Below are 16798 nucleotides of genomic sequence, written 5' to 3' on the forward strand. Positions count from 1 at the left end.
ATGATGAGGCGGATGAAGAAGATTATGTATATGATAAGGTTTGTGATGATGATGATGATGATGATGATGATGATGATGATGATGATGATGATGATGATGATGATGATGATGATGATGATGATGATGATGATGATGATGATGATGATGATGATGAAGTATATGAGAATGATGAATATTATCATGATAATGAGGATGATGTTGATGTTTTGAATGATGATGTTAAACATAATAATTGTATTATTTATGATAATAATTTGTTTAATCTAACTAATCGTTGCAATGCGATTTGATAATAATTCTTATTTTGATTTTCTATCAATTCTCCTTTGATTGGTATAGGATGAAGGTATTCAAAGAAGGAGAATACAGAATGGAACAATTAAGAAGAATGTGATTTTGATTCTGTACAAATTTGATTTTACATTGTATAATATAATCTTAAAATAATGCACATTTGTGTTTTCATTGTGTTAATCGGTAGATAGTGAATGTGGGCAGCTTAGAGCGTACTAGTAAAAGTCTGACCACTGTGTAAGTTCAGTGAAGTGTACGAGTTGCTCGGTTGTGTAGCTGTGGTAATTGTACTAACTGATGATTCCTTCATACGTGATTGCGCTCTGATTACGAATTGCGAATATAATACGTTGATTTGTGCTCACCTAGTTCTGACTTCATGGTCGGTTGATTGATTGCTAATATGAATATTGTCAACTTACAAGCAAAATTAATTCACAAACATATACGTTCATTGCGACAAATTAAAATAGTATGTAGTAACTATGGTGCAGTGAATGAGCTTGATTTCCAGTCAAGTCTATTTCCGGAAACGAGATGAGTTATCCACTACTCCCGATGGTATTTTGTGGTCAAGTGATGGCGTTGTTATTCTTCATCCATTACTTAAATCTGTCCTTCAACATCTTCATAGTGGAGATTTGTTGGTTGAGAATATGAAATTCCTAACAAGGCTCACGTGTTCGTGATCGGAAACAAATCCAGATATATATGGTAGAGAAAACAATTGTGGAAGATGTGATAAGTCGGAGAGTCGTACTTCGAAGTGTACTCCATGACAAGTATCGTCTGAGTACTGGAGAAGAAGAATTCATGCAGACTATTGTGGTTTATTTATTATTGTGGTTTATTTTGTAGGTGGATTACATGTATAATATAGTAGTGGTGTTCCAGTGTCTGCTAGGGATCCCACATATTTCCAACATCAAGTGAGTTCAAATGTGATTTAATTGTATATGGGAAAACCAATGCTTTTCTGTGTGTTAATAACAGTAGTAATAACAATAACAATAATGATAGCATTCTCAAGTTAGGAAGTTCTGTTGAATACCTTGTCAAGTCCACCGAAGTTGAGCATCAGGAGTGGGTAACAGACACAAACTGTCATGACTTCTCCTTAGATATATTGTTCTGCAAAAAACAATCGTTCACCTGAATAAAACTCACATTCATGGTGTTTAACACAGCACGAACTGCAAAGTGTCAGTTCAGACAAATAGGAAACTGACCAATCCATGTGGTTGAACGAGTAGGGAATACATTAAGCAATCAATAACTGATTAGTTAGAGATCAATCAGTGAAATACACTAAGAGAATTGTGCAACTCACTTCTAGTTACTCGTAAGTAGTGTGTGTAGATGTCATACACAAATCTCTCAAATTTAAACCATCATACAAATCGTTCACATTCACAAATAAATCATGCACAAACTAACTATACATTCGTACATCTGTCTTTCATTATTTCGACTCAGTTTACTATAGATATTCTCCATCGAAAGAAAGATTGCTTGATTCTTCAATTTCATTCGAATTATTATTATTATTATTATCATTTTTGTAGCACTGGACATTTGGGGATGTTAGTTTCGAGATCCTCATGTTACCTTCCACTGATCGAATCATCCCGTGTCGATTGTAATGCGGTAGTATTTCGTCTGCCAAGTATTTATTTCACTGTGATATGTAGACATAGTTATTTATGCAAACGACTCGGTTGATAAATTGATCACGCGAATTCGATCAGTGTTATGGACTAGGACAAAGATAACAATGGGCACTGCTATGTGACCAATCAATTGTTTGAATTTTCGTATGGCTAAGCCTTCAATAAACCACAGTATACGCCCATTTACACTTTTAAACAACACAACAAAAGCCGAGTTAAGACCAATCTTAAGACCTGTTTCGATTATATGTTTGGCAATAGAAGATGATGGATGTTTATCCTCTACTCCTTTTGGGTCATTCGACTCTATTTGTTTTTTCAACCATTATGGTACATGTTCACCCACACTAATTTTCAGATCACCATTGCTCCTCCCTACGTATGTGTGACCACACACACACACACACTGAGAGACACACATTTAAATTGGTAAACGCACTGGGATGTGACACAATCGTTTTCATGTCGTCTACGTTTTGAACGAAGCATGGACTTCGTTCCTTCTTTGATTATGACCTTCGCTGAACAATACGTTTTGTTGATGACAGACAGAATTAAGCCTTTGTTTCAATGAAAGGCTATTTGAATCACCTCTAAATGGTAAGGTGATGTAGATAGGTTTTTTCTCTACCAAGACTACAGTAGGTCTAACTGTGTCCTGAACATTCCATCTATTGATAAATTTACGAGGACAACCATTCCCGATTAATGTCTTGGTGTAAAGCTAAACTGGTAGATATAGCACACCAATTTCATAATGTTGGACCAAAGCAGAGAAGCATGTTAACTTCTCAACATTTTAAATCACTAAAAGAACTACGAACAAACACTGATATTGTCTTGTTGAAGCCTGATAAATGATCAGGCGTGGTTATCATGAACAAATGTGAATATAAGGGTAAGATGTTATCCATCTTCAGTGATGAAAGTAAATTCATGCTTGATGTTGAATTGGGAGGTATTAACAAACTAGAGGGAAGAGTAAATTCAAACCTGGAAAAATTGTTACACATGAATATTATTGATAAAGAGGAAATGAATTTCTCAAAACCTATGGGTTCTGAGTATCTTCATTTATATCTGAACTACCCAAAATTCATAAATTAAATACTCCTTTACATGCAATTTTATCAATGTGCCGATCACCCACACATAACCTAGCCAAATGGCTAACAAAATTATTCCATCCTATTCGAAGACGTTTATGTAAGTATTCTGTAAAGGATTCTTTTCAATTGGTCGATCATTTCGGTGACATTAATATCAAAGGAAAAACTATGTGCTCATTTGACGTGAATTCCTTATTCACGTCAAATGTACCTTTAAAAAAGACTATTGACATTTTATGTGACTATATATCTTCAAACAACCTTAAATTACCTATCACCTTAAAAATTCTTAAAGATTTATTACTTTTATGTAATGATAAAGTTGAGTTGAGTTGAGTTGAGTTGAGTTTTGAAGGCGAATACTTTGGTCAGATTGATGGGGTTGCTATGGGTAGTCCGTTAGGACCATTACTAGCAGATGTGTTTATGGCACATGTGGAAAATTTGTCTGAAGACTTAATCGGAAACATGTCACTTTACAAGAGATATGTGGATGATATCTTAGTGATCGGTGAAAGAAAGGAAAATATAAACTGCCAATTGATGAATAAATTTAACACTATCCAAAACCATATCAGTCTTTCAAGCGAAGAGGAGAAGAACGACCAACTTCCCTTCCTAGATGTACTTCGAAGCAGACGAGAAGATGGCTCAATGAAACGATCCATTTTGCGAAAACCGACGTGAATGGGTCATAATGTTAGTTACTATAGTTATTGTCCTGTGCAATACAAACGTGGTTTGGTAAAGTGCCTTTTTAACAGTCTTCGTCATATTTGCACAAACGACGCTATTGATGATGATGATGATGGTAAGTTGTTAACCAAGACATTAATCGGGAATGGTTATCCTCGTAAATTTATCAATGGATGGAATGTTCAGGACACAGTGAGACCTACTGTAGTCTTGGTAGAGAAAAAACCTATCTACATCACCTTACCATTTAGAGGTGATTCAAATAGCCTTTCATTGAAACAAAGGCTTAATTCTGTCTGTCATCAACAAAACGTATTGTTCAGCGAAGGTCATAATCAAAGGAGGAACGAAGTCCATGCTTCGTTCAAAACGTAGACGACATGAAAACGATTGTGTCACATCCCACTGCATTTACCAGTTTGTTCTCTCCTTAAACCTATCCTGGTAATATATGTTTATTATCCAGAGTGACTAGGTGTCAAATTGTTTTCACATTATTTTTATCATTATTATCCTTGTCTACTCTTACTCTCCCCCTCCATTCCCAGTCTAGTTGACCTTCTACTTTTTATATATAAATCTTCCTAACAACTATATGATGTGTGATCAGATTGTTCGAAATGTATTGCGCTAATATACTATCACATAGTTCTGATAATCTTCGTCTTCTTATTACATTATCGAAACAATCTTATAGTAAGGAATACTACTTCTGAAATTATAACGTTATTCTGTATTCATATAAAAGATACATAAATGACACACAATATAATGGGAAATCGAACAGAATTACATACGATGTGGTTGTGCAACACTCTCCTCCTGTGTATTTATGGGAGCTGAGAGAAAAGCAACAACACACCTGAATCAAGTATGCTTAAGCAAAGTGTGGAAAACCTATCTACAAAGCAGTTATCGTTTGTGTGTGCATCTACGAAACTCGTTAATTTGACGGTACCCTATTTTAATTGTCTTCCTTTAGGCTGTACACAACCGAGTGACGTCAGATTTCACCATACAGTTAATCAAGTAGTCAGTCAGTCAGTCAAAATCTACGTACAGGTAGAGCTGAAGCGGCCATACCGAACCAGAAGTATCAGGAATTATTACAGTAGCGATGATAGTGAGGAAGACCACATACTGAGAGCATGGCTCAGAGAAGAAGAAATCTAAACGTTTGCAAGATTGAACACATAAATATATAAATTTGTATATATACTGTCTAGCGAGACCCAGAAATCTGACTTTGTCGCTTTACTTACATTTTTATCAATCACATCACATGAAGAATATTCTAGGATAATTAGTCAGTGTCATACTCACACGAATCATTGGTGTGGACATTATCCTCACTTACAAAACACTGATTGGACTGAATACAGTCACAGTGTGATGAGTAATACCGATGTCGACAAATATAAGTAGTATGTATCATCAATGGAATATATATATATATACCGAGACCAAGAAATCTGACATTGTGAATTTACTTAGATGTTCATGTCTGTATGGTCCTGAAAATTGCTGACAATAGACATGACAAGCTCATGAAAAATTAGGAAGCATTTTGTCCAATCAGCATTTGATTTGTTCGGTTGCGTAGCTGTCGTACACTTCACTGGCCTTACACAGTGGTCAGACTTTTACTAGTACGCCCTATGCTGTCCACATTCACTATCTACCCGTTGGCACATTGAAAACACAAATGTGGATTGTTTTAAAATTATATTATACAATGTAAAATCAAATTTGTACAAGATAAGAATCACATTCTTCACTGTTCCTTTCTAATATTCTCCTTCGTTGAATGCCATCATCCCATACCTATCAAAGGAGAATAGATAGAAAATACAAATAATCATCATTTTCAAATTACATTATAACGTCTATTTAGATTACAATAATTAGTACAGTAAACGAAAAAATAAACAACATGCATGATACCTTATTGTGATAACTATCAACCTTAATTATTATAACGCTCATCATGATAATTAAGATACTAGACAGCTAATCGTAGACATGATGATCGTCACAACATATAGTGCAACAGTCACCATAACCTTTAATACAATATTTGTATATTTCTGTATAACTGATTTAATCAAATTACAGATGAAAATGGATAACATAATATTTTGTATAATGGTCCCAATTATAGTTTTCATCTCCATCAGTATAACGAAAACAATAATGCTGAGTAATAGTATGGTCATAATTTTAATATATGTACAAATGATATAGACAGAAAATCGCAGAGGACAAATAAACAGCCGTCCACTGCGTGTCCGACTCTCAACTGATTTTTATGACTGTTGCATGCTAATTAATACATACAACTTACATTTGAGTTTACACGATCGATACGAGTCGAGTGACTGCTAATCAATTAGCTGTATATTGATTGATCGATAGACCTTTGGTTTAGTCTGTAAATATGATGATAAAAATAATGCGACAAACAATGGTCAGACGTGTAATTAGAGTTAATTTGTATGCGACTCCTCTTGGTGTTTCTGTGCTTTATTCCAAATCTCCACTATTCATATATTGGCAAACAATCTGACTGGTAGCTTGTCTATCCGTCAATGTGTAGTGTATTCAGAAGTTTATGTTCATTTAGTGGATAAATAAAATGTGACAAAAGATTATTTTGAAAAGTGTTTCCATTGTAAGCCATTTTGTTGACGAATATAAACACTTTATACGACCGGTTGGAATGAGTTACTCCTGATATGCTCTTAGTGAACATATTTATTGGTTTCGGTTTATCTGGAGACATAGTAGTTCGTTGTTTTGAGGTAATACTAATATATTGGTGTTATGGTGAATGAGAACGAACAAGTGGGACAAGCAAATATATTCGAATACAGAACGCAAACTTGATCAAATGGTTCAAGTGGTTGAGGACGGAATAGAAGAAGCTTTTGCTTAACGGGATTCCGTTTCTAATAGCAGTGGGTCGCCAATACCTCCAGGGGAAAAAAAGAATTTGGTAAATCATGATAATATGTTATCCTTGGTCCCTAAGAACAAGTCAAGTTTCCTCTTAAAAGACTCATGGGAAGTCGCTTGGACTAGCTCAGTCGGCAAAATCAATAGCTCTTTAAGTGTTCGACATTGGATGCTGACCACATTATTGTAAGTGGACTTGTTTAACTGAAGGCGTTCGGTCGTGCATTCCGAGACCTGACTACCCGAAAACCCTTAATCCTAAGGTTCTTTTCGCAGTTTAGCTTTCGAGTTTTTAACTCTGTCAGGGCATTCTTCCACTTGATCCGATCCTCAAGTGGCCAGTCTGGTCGAAGACGAATATTTGAATCACGAATTTTGCGTGCGTTATTCAACACTACGTCTCTTTACTCAAAATAACCGAATACTAATTTTAAGATCTTTCTTTGTTGGGTCTCGCCTCCAACATATTTACCGAGTCTGATTACTTCCATGATATGTACCCCTGAGACCTCTTCGGGCAGTTCATTTCTGATGACAGATCCCACTAACTGCAGATCGTGGGCATGTCTCTTGGCAGGGCCGTTGTCTTTCGATTCTTCTAGATTCCAAATGATTACACTAGCGACCTGTTTAACTTCTTTAAAAGTCGTGTTCACGGCTTTCGACCGTGATGTCAGGTCCTGCATGTTAGCTACTGACTTCTTACTGTTAGGTTTCCTTTTAAAAGTGTCGCATGAGTCGAGCGAGTGGCTCACAACAAAATTTGGTGAAGCCGAACTGTTCCCATCCACGATAGAGCTAAATATTTTCTTACTTTTGGACTTTAGCGGAGTGACCTGATACGGAGGACGTCAGTCCAACAAGGACTTGCCGACTATACGCGCGTTCACTTTAGGTATGTTTCCATCTCTTTTACGTTTCCGCGTTATCAATTTCCCACCAGTCTCAGCATCCAGATTAGAACTACTCGGGACGACAGTGGTTCTAGCCGGGTCATCAGTCGCTGCTGAAGCAACTTGTCTATCAATATCTAATGGCGTGTCTCTCATTAGTTGTTTCGGAGTAGAAAGTTCTGCTTCTTGTTGCACCATTGGGTGTCTGGCAGACGCCATGGCAGCATTTACGACACTGATACAATCTTCGTTATCAGTATCCATGTTGCCGGTACGGCCCTCGTCGACCTTTTTGTTAGCTAATGTTAGAAGGCTAATTGTTTCTTGAATGAGTAATGTTTTGCTTGAACAACAACGAACATACAGAGCGAATGATAATTGGGCTTTGAGCACCTTTTATAGGAAGTAGGAGTTAAGCGGGAGCACATTTTGTGGAACCACTTCTTACATTCATCACATTGCATCCCATCTTCCACAGAGAATAAGCAGTATGGCTGTCCACACTCGTGTGCAGAGCTGGCCATCTTAAAATGAACCAAAATGATAGACAAAATGGATATGTTAGACAAATCACAACCTTGATCAAATAAATCAAGTCGAAGTCGACCAAGAATGCTTTGGTGCAATAAATACACAAAAGCAAGATCAAAATACACAAATACAATATCACGTTAACTGAAATAAATTCAATTAAAATGTAAACAGTAGTTTTTATGCGTAATTTACGACCAAAATAGTGAATTTAACTCGACGAGAAAGAATACCACTGTCCTTTTAAATAGCGCGCCTTTAGTATTGGTATTAGAAATTTTTATCGATTGAATATCAAGTTAATTTACCGCTTCGTAGTTAATACATGCAGTTCTAGCATCTTGAAAGGAACAGTTCGACATTCTTAACAGATCCTTTTACAGACCTGGAATATTAATTCCTACAGTTAATCGACCACTCAGCTGTACATGAAGTTGATCACCAAAATTGCATTTGGCAGCTTGTCTTTGCAATTCAAGGATGAATTCCTTAACGTTTTGGTTATTCTGACGAATCATCTTATGTAATTTTGCTTTCTCACGACATTCAAAACTGGTGCACTTCACATGATTTAATAGTAATTCCTTGAGAGTTGTATATGGGAGCGAGATCGCCTTATCTGGATATGCCAAGGTTTTTAGTGAACTGTAGGCTTCTTAACCGATGAATGTCAGAAAATGTGCCACAATTTTGTCACCCTTCACGTCTTTCTTAGTCACGATCCATATCTCAAACCTTTCAAAATAATCCTCAAAAGCTTCAGAAGTTGTATTTCGACGTTCACTTGGGAGCAGGAGCGACCTGAAACAGCAACACAACAGTCAGGACAGACAAGTGCGTCTGAAGTGAGAACACGGTGTGATGGTGCAGCAGATATATTTGAAATTGAAATACGCGGTTTTTAATACAAAAGGGGAAAGTTATTACAAAATAGTTTTACTCGTTATTCTGCAGGTTCAGACGACGTAGGGCTTGTTCTTCTTCTTCCAGTGCATTCACTCTTTGTTGTCCGTTACACTACTCCCTCTCTCCATGAGGCACTGTCCTCAGTGCCTGGTTGCGGGCATGGATATGCTATTCCCCCTTCTGGTGGCACCTCGTAATGGCTGGTAGCCGTCGGGGGATTGACAAACGGGGCATCTAAGTGCACCGTTGTTTTATCCGGCTTCAGTTGGTTGTAGTGTGCCGTTAGAACGTCGTCTTGAGGTCGCTGGAGGTTGCGTAGGACGAATGTTGTAGGGGACCGAATAAATACGATTTCGTAAGGCCCTTTCCAAGGTTGGTGAAACTTGCCGCATGTTCCTGGTGGGGCCATAGGGCGATGTAGCCACACACGATCTCCAGGTTTATATACGGGCCCGTTCGCATGTCGATCGTACACATTCTTTTGGTGTTTGCTGGCATTTTGTAGATTAGCTTTAACTAGACGGTATGCGTCGGCTAGGCGGCTACGAAGGTTACGGACGTATGGTACATAGTCTTGAGCTTCGAAAGGCAACAACGGCATTTGGATCTCTACAGGCAGGCGTAATTCATGTCCAAAGAGTAAAATCGCAGGTGAAAATCCCGTGGAACCGTGAACTGATGCGCGGTAAGCTAACAAGCATTGGGGTATTGCATCATCCCAGCATTCCGTCGACAAATTATTGATAAACGACTGTAGGAGGGTTTTAATGGTTCGGTTTGTTCTTTCTACTAAACCGTTACCTTCAGGGTGGTATGCAGTGGTATGTGTTTTGCGGATACCCAATAATCGGCATACCTGAGCGACGAGATGGCTTTCAAAAGCTGTACCTTGATCGGAATGGAGTGAGAATGGAGCGCCATAACGGGAGACCCAATGATCAATGAAAGCTCGAGCGACCGTGAGGGCATCTTGTTGAGGTATAGGGACGGCTTCACACCATTTGCTAAAATAGTCCACCATCACCAGTATATAACGGTTTCCGTTCTTTGATGTCGTAAGGGGCCCCATGATATCGATACCGACTCGTTGATGTGGACCTTCTGTCGTCATTGGGACTAACGGTGCACGGGGTCTTTGCTGCGGTGACTTGATGGCATGGCACGTGCTACAATTTTTGCAGAATTCAGTCACGTCTTCATGGATGGATGGCCACCAAAACCTCTGGCAGATCGCATGTTCAGTTTTTCGTTTCCCCGAGTGCCCGAGTTCTCGATGCACCTGCTCCATAATATTCTGAACTTGCACACGTGGTACTATCAACAGTGGTTGTTTTGACTCGCTGACTATAAATAGTGTGTTCCCATACAATCTCAGGCTACTCCACTTGGTACAAAGACGGCGCGTCGCTGGGGAATGATCCTTTAACTCTGCTGTAGAAGGTTTATCGTTTCCGTGTAGTTGTCGTAGGTAAATGAACTGCAGGTCAGGGTCTGATGCTTGAAGAGACGGCCAGTCGATCTCTGGGGCTGTGCTAAGGACAGCACTAATGGTACTAGGAGCATAGGGTATACGGGACAGAGAGTCGGCGTTTGTGTGACGGCTGCCTGGTCGGTATTCGCAAGTAAAATCAAACTCCTGTAGTCGCTCTTGCCAGCGTGCCACTTGGCCTTCTGGTTCGCGGAAGGAGCGGAGCCATTGTAATGCACGGTGGTCTGTGCGTACACGGAAAGGTTTACCTAGTAAATAATGGCGGAAATGTTGTAAGAATTTTACTAATGCTAACATCTCTCAACGCGTTGTCGAATATCTTGTTTCGCTCTTATCCAGTCGACGGCTAGCGTACGCAATGACTCTTTCTTGCCCATCTGGGGCCACTTGTGATAGAACTGCTCCAATAGCGGAGGAACTGGCATCCGTATCAAGTATAAATTCTCCCCCGCTTGCTGAGGTATCCGGAACGGCTAATATAGGTGGAGAGCTTAGTCGTGTCTTCAAAGCATCGAACGCCTGTTGACACTCTGTAGTCCATAAAAATTTTCGTCCTTTGTGCGTCAAACGGTGTAAGGGTGCTGCTAATGATGCAAAGTCACGGACAAAGCGTCTGTAGTAAGAAGCTAGGCCAAGAAAGCTACGAACGTCTTCAGGTGATTTGGGCTGTGGCCAATTAACAATGACACGTGTCTTTTCTTTATCGGTGCCTACTCCATCTGCAGTGATACGATGTCCTAAGAAAACTACTTCTTTCTGCAGCAGACGACATTTGGACGGTTTTACTTTTAGGTTGTGTTGTTGAAGGCGATGGAGAACTGCTTTCAGATTAGCATTATATTGCTCAGGTGTGCTACCATACACAATAATGTCATCGAGATAAATCAAACATTTATGAGGTACTATATCTTGTAAAACTGTTTGCATTAATCTTTGGAAGGTAGCTGGGGCATTCGTTAGGCCGAAAGGCATTACTTGGAATTCGTATAAACCATTTGGCACTACAAATGCGGTTTTCTTTCTATCTTGTGGTCTGACTTCCACTTGCCAGTACCCTGATGCTAGGTCTAGCGTTGAAAACCAACATGCGCCACTCAAAGCGTCTAATATAGCATCGATTCTCGGAAGAGGAAAAGAGTCACGCTTAGTTATAGCGTTAAGGCGTCGATAGTCTATGCAGAGACGCAGAGAGGAATCTTTCTTTTTAACCAGGACGATAGGTGATGCCCAGGGGGATGATGACGGTACTATAATATTCTTGTCAAGCATATCCTTTATCATCGTATCCAGTTGTGGTTGATAGTGTACTGGCACTCTACGAGGCGGTTGCCTAAGTGGTCTGTGGTCCCCCGTGCAAATGGTGTGTTGCACCGTACTCGTGCGATTGCCGGAAATACTCTCTTCGAATACCGAACTAAACTGTTGAAGCACGGCAATCGTTGCATGTCGATCTTTCTCTTTTAGTGTTCGGTTGTCGTTTACTTGCCGCACCAGGTCTGAGATTCCCACATATGACACAGCTTTAAATGGCGTGTTAGTATGGTGCAAGCGTATTTTAGTCTCTCCAAATTTAGCTTCCAAGCTGTCCATAAATATACAAGCTTTATGTTCTAACATGAAGTCGACTCCGAGTATCATATCCCAAGTCAAAGTCGGACAAACTAAAAACCCATGACGGAACGGATGTCTATCTATCATTAGGTCCAACCATACCTTAGAGTTCGCTTTCAATGGGTCTCCGCTAGCTGTGAGTAATGTGGATGGGTATCGCGTCTGTTGGACTTTACGATTAAGCCTTCCTAAAAACTCGCTCTTAATTAGGGATACTGACGCTCCGGTGTCTAATAAAACTTCGATATCGATACCCTGTACTCTAGCCTTAATCGTGATGGGACGCACATGGTTAGCATAAGAAGATAAATGGAAAATGTACGGCTTACTTGTGTTACCAAAACGATTATGACCACATTTCTTTGCGTTTTTGCCAAACCTTCGACAGTACGGGCATTCGGATTGACGACCATGATAACTATTCGTTGGTCTCCACTTCTTCTCAGTGGGATTGAACTGTCTTCGACTGCTGTTCCAGTGGGAAGACCGGGTAACGTTAGATATGCGTTGAGGGTTCAGTGGGCGACTCGCTTTTGTGGGCTGCATTACTGCCATCGCAGTTGGCTGGTGCATGTCAAGTGGGCTTTTAAGCTGCTCGGCTGCCATGAACCGGAATGTAACTCTTTTTAAGGAATTTATATCTGTTGGAGGGTTTAGAAGGAAGTGTTCCTTTAAGGAACTGGATAGTAACCCTTCCACGAACCGAGACTTGATCAATTCATCTCTTCCAGTGGCATCAAGACAAGGAAATGCTTGCACAGCCATCTGTTGCAAAGAATTAAAATAATCCATTGGATTCTCGCCGGGTGTTTGATGTCGTGACAAAAATCGGATGGCTGCTTGTTGGGGATCCACCGGCGTCGAAAAACAATCATCGAGAATCTTCCAGTTCTGAGCGAGAGTATTGTCCGCCGCAAACCCGTTAACTATAGCTCTTTTGGTAGCTTCGTCACTGAGGTAGGACACCAGATAATCGAATTGTTCCGAAGCTGGAACTTTACGAAGATATGCTGCAACTTTGAACTTCCACACTGTATAGTCTGACGAGTTTTCCAGGAGTGGCGGTTGACGGGGAGCTGAGCCAGTAGTTGGGTTGACTGGAATCACCGGCGGTTCGTTCAGGTTTTCATCGCGTTTTTTTAGTGAACACCTCCATCACCACTTGTAGCACGTTGTATTTCGACGTTCACTTGGGAACAGGAGCGACCTGAAACAGCAACACAACAGTCAGGACAGACAAGTGCGTCTGAAGTGAGAACACGGTGTGATGGTGCAGCAGATATATTTGAAATTGAAATACGCGGTTTTTAATACAAAAGGGGAAAGTTATTACAAAATAGTTTTACTCGTTATTCTGCAGGTTCAGACGACGTAGGGCTTGTTCTTCTTCTTCCAGTGCATTCACACTTTGTTGTCCGTTACACACTGTCCTTTTAAATAGCGCGCCTTTAGTATTGGTATTAGAAATTTTTATCGATTGAATATCAAGTTAATTTACCGCTTCGTAGTTAATACATGCAGTTCTAGCATCTTGAAAGGAACAGTTCGACATTCTTAACAGATCCTTTTACAGACCTGGAATATTAATTCCTACAGTTAATCGACCACTCAGCTGTACATGAAGTTGATCACCAAAATTGCATTTGGCAGCTTGTCTTTGCAATTCAAGGATGAATTCCTTAACGTTTTGGTTATTCTGACGAATCATCTTATGTAATTTTGCTTTCTCACGACATTCAAAACTGGTGCACTTCACATGATTTAATAGTAATTCCTTGAGAGTTGTATATGGGAGCGAGATCGCCTTATCTGGATATGCCAAGGTTTTTAGTGAACTGTAGGCTTCTTAACCGATGAATGTCAGAAAATGTGCCACAATTTTGTCACCCTTCACGTCTTTCTTAGTCACGATCCATATCTCAAACCTTTCAAAATAATCCTCAAAAGCTTCAGAAGTTGGATGAATGTCCAACTGTTGTATCGCGGGCTCCATCGTGACGCCAATATGGTAATCAGAAGTATTTGAATTGTAGTATCAACTAGCAATCCCAGGAATAACGCAATGTAATCAAGAAGTATTAGATGAGCACACGCGAATGTATTGTATTCGGAATCCAAAATTAAAACAGTCATCAACACAAAGAAAGCATTGATTCGTTCAAACATCACACCTTCATAGAACTAATCTTTATCGTCGTCGTTGCTATCATTGGTGAGAGCATAACATTTGACAACATTCATTATGATCCCCCCTTCTTTGTTTTCAATGATGCTTTGATTATCCTGGATCCATGAGATTCCCATCCTATAAGTGCGTTTCGTGCTTCTCTAGACAGCATTACAACAACTCCCTGATTGTGTGGAGCATTTTCCCCTTCGTGACCGGGGTACAACAGCACCTCTCTCGTATCTATCCTTTGTTGTCCAGCTTGTGTCCAATGGGTTTCGCTGATTCCGAGTACTGCCAATTTGCATCTCCTCATTTCCATTGCTATTTGACTGGTCTACCAAATTGTCCGAACGTTCCATGTACCTATAGAGTGTTGCTCTGGTTGTTAGAAAGGACATATAACTTGTGACTTCCGAAAAATGTCGGCTTTCATCATGAGGCTTCATAATTATTCCTTCAACTCCCAACGCAGAGTTTAAATGGTTAGCGTTTGACTTGTGGCGGACCAAAAAGCATGTTAACCAAAATAGCAATGAAAGAATATTACGTCCAAAGTTTATGCAATAATAAACAGTTTATAAGTTATTAACACACACATAAAAGTCAGGGACGTTACTTAAATTGACTGGCGGTTGCGTGTTCAGTTGGGTTTGGTACCAGTGATCCACAATTATAGAAGATTAATAATTCCAATATGGACGATATCGCTCCAGTAAGTTTACCAAGCGTAGAATGCAATACGAATGTCACAATAGTCTATAAATGTAGATGATAGTCAATTAATAATTCATTTATCATGTTTGCAGGCATATTAGAACGAGGCAGATATGTATTAAAGTGTATTTATTGATGAGCAGTTACAATGTCGTACTATGTGGGATTCAAAACGGAAGGAACTCAATTAACGAGTGTTCAAGGTCATAAACTTAAACAACATGTACAACTGTTTAGTGCTAAATGTACAGAATATGAAAATACACAAAATACGTGCAAAAATAATGAAAAATTGTTTACAAAATAGGTTTAATAGTCCCTTCTCCACATAGCTCCCCCCCAGAGTGTCCGGAGGTAACACTGATTACAATATTAACAACAAAAATTTAAAAAAAATTGTATATAGATGTACACAAAATAATATTTACAGTAATAGCGAAAAAAAGGTGGATATAGGAATGATAGGCGCATTAATAATATAGGATATGCTACCGTGTAAAAAGAAATTAGCATTGATGTAGCATAGTATAAGAACTACACAAAATAAAATGGAAGTACGAGTATTAAACATTTTGGTTTGCTAGTGATAATAAAAAAGTGCAAAATTATTCAAAGTCTCGTAAAATAACAATTGGATTTTATTGCACAGTTTAATGAATAATTAGGTACCGTTCACTCGTTTATTACTATAACAATTTTTCTTGTTAGAAACTAAAGAAAATAAATAGCTTTTATTAGAAAATGGAGTAACTTAACTATGTAATGCATGTAGTTGAATGTTTTCGATTTTTGTTAGTCGGCGAAATGTATATAACGCTTAGGTTTTTTAACCAACCTACCAGAGCGAGTCAAAGACAGTTTAAGGCGAAGTTCGTCCTCCTCCATTGGCTTCTCGGTAACAGAAGGTAGGGGTTGTTGGTCGTCAGCACTGACTTCTTTAAGTTGAGTCGCTTCGTAAAAAGCTGGTTTAATTCTATCTATGGAAATAGTCTCTTTGTTCCCATTTCGGTTGATAACAAAGTGTTTGGAAGTACGTTTGATTACTTTATAAGGACCTTCATGTGGTGGTTTCAGTGGCTTTTTAACGGCGTCAATTCGAACGAAAACGAATTTGCACGTTTCAAGGTTTTTATCTAGTTGCACTCGGTTGTTATCTTCTCACGGCGATATTGGTTAAATATTCTGCATCGTCTGCAGTGAGCAGCTTACAAAACGGGAAGGATTCCCTAACGTTGTGGATTCGCAATTGACTAATTGGCCAGGTAATGTTTATGTTGCACCGTGGACTAATTCGGTGGCAGTGCATCCAATGTCTTCTATAATCGTGGAATGAATACCCAGGAGTACGAGCGGTAAAGCATCGCCCTATGCTTTCCACATTCACTATCTACCCGTTGGCACATTGAAAACACAAATGTGGATTGTTTTAAAATTATATTATACAATGTAAAATCAAATTTGTACAAGATAAGAATCACATTCTTCTTCACTGTTCCTTTCTAATATTCTCCTTCGTTGAATGCCATCATCCCATACCTATCAAAGGAGAATAGATAGAAAATACAAATAATCATCATCTTCAAATTACATTATAACGTCTATTTAGATTACAATAATTAGTACAGTAAACGAAAAAATAAACAACATGCATGATACCTTATTGTGATAACTATCAACCTTAATTATTATAACGCTCATCATGATAATTAAGATACTAGACAGCTAATCGTAGACATGATGATCGTCACAACATATAGTGC

The 16798-nt window shown here is 38.9% G+C and overlaps 1 protein-coding gene across 1 annotated transcript; it reads left to right on the forward strand.

Moving 5' to 3' along the window:
* Nucleotides 1–5791: 5791 nt before the first annotated feature.
* On the forward strand, nt 5792–16591 carry Smp_205430 (unnamed protein product; the record flags this gene model as incomplete). The annotated part of the gene is made up of 2 exons (XM_018788564.1): nt 5792–5983; nt 16529–16591. 2 exons carry the CDS (start codon nt 5792–5794, stop codon nt 16589–16591), a joined length of 255 nt encoding a protein of 84 aa, XP_018644720.1.
* Between the last annotated feature and the right edge of the window lie 207 nt (nt 16592–16798).

This window comes from Schistosoma mansoni (assembly GCF_000237925.1).
Source record: "Schistosoma mansoni, WGS project CABG00000000 data, supercontig 0369, strain Puerto Rico, whole genome shotgun sequence".
Taxonomy (NCBI): domain Eukaryota; kingdom Metazoa; phylum Platyhelminthes; class Trematoda; order Strigeidida; family Schistosomatidae; genus Schistosoma; species Schistosoma mansoni.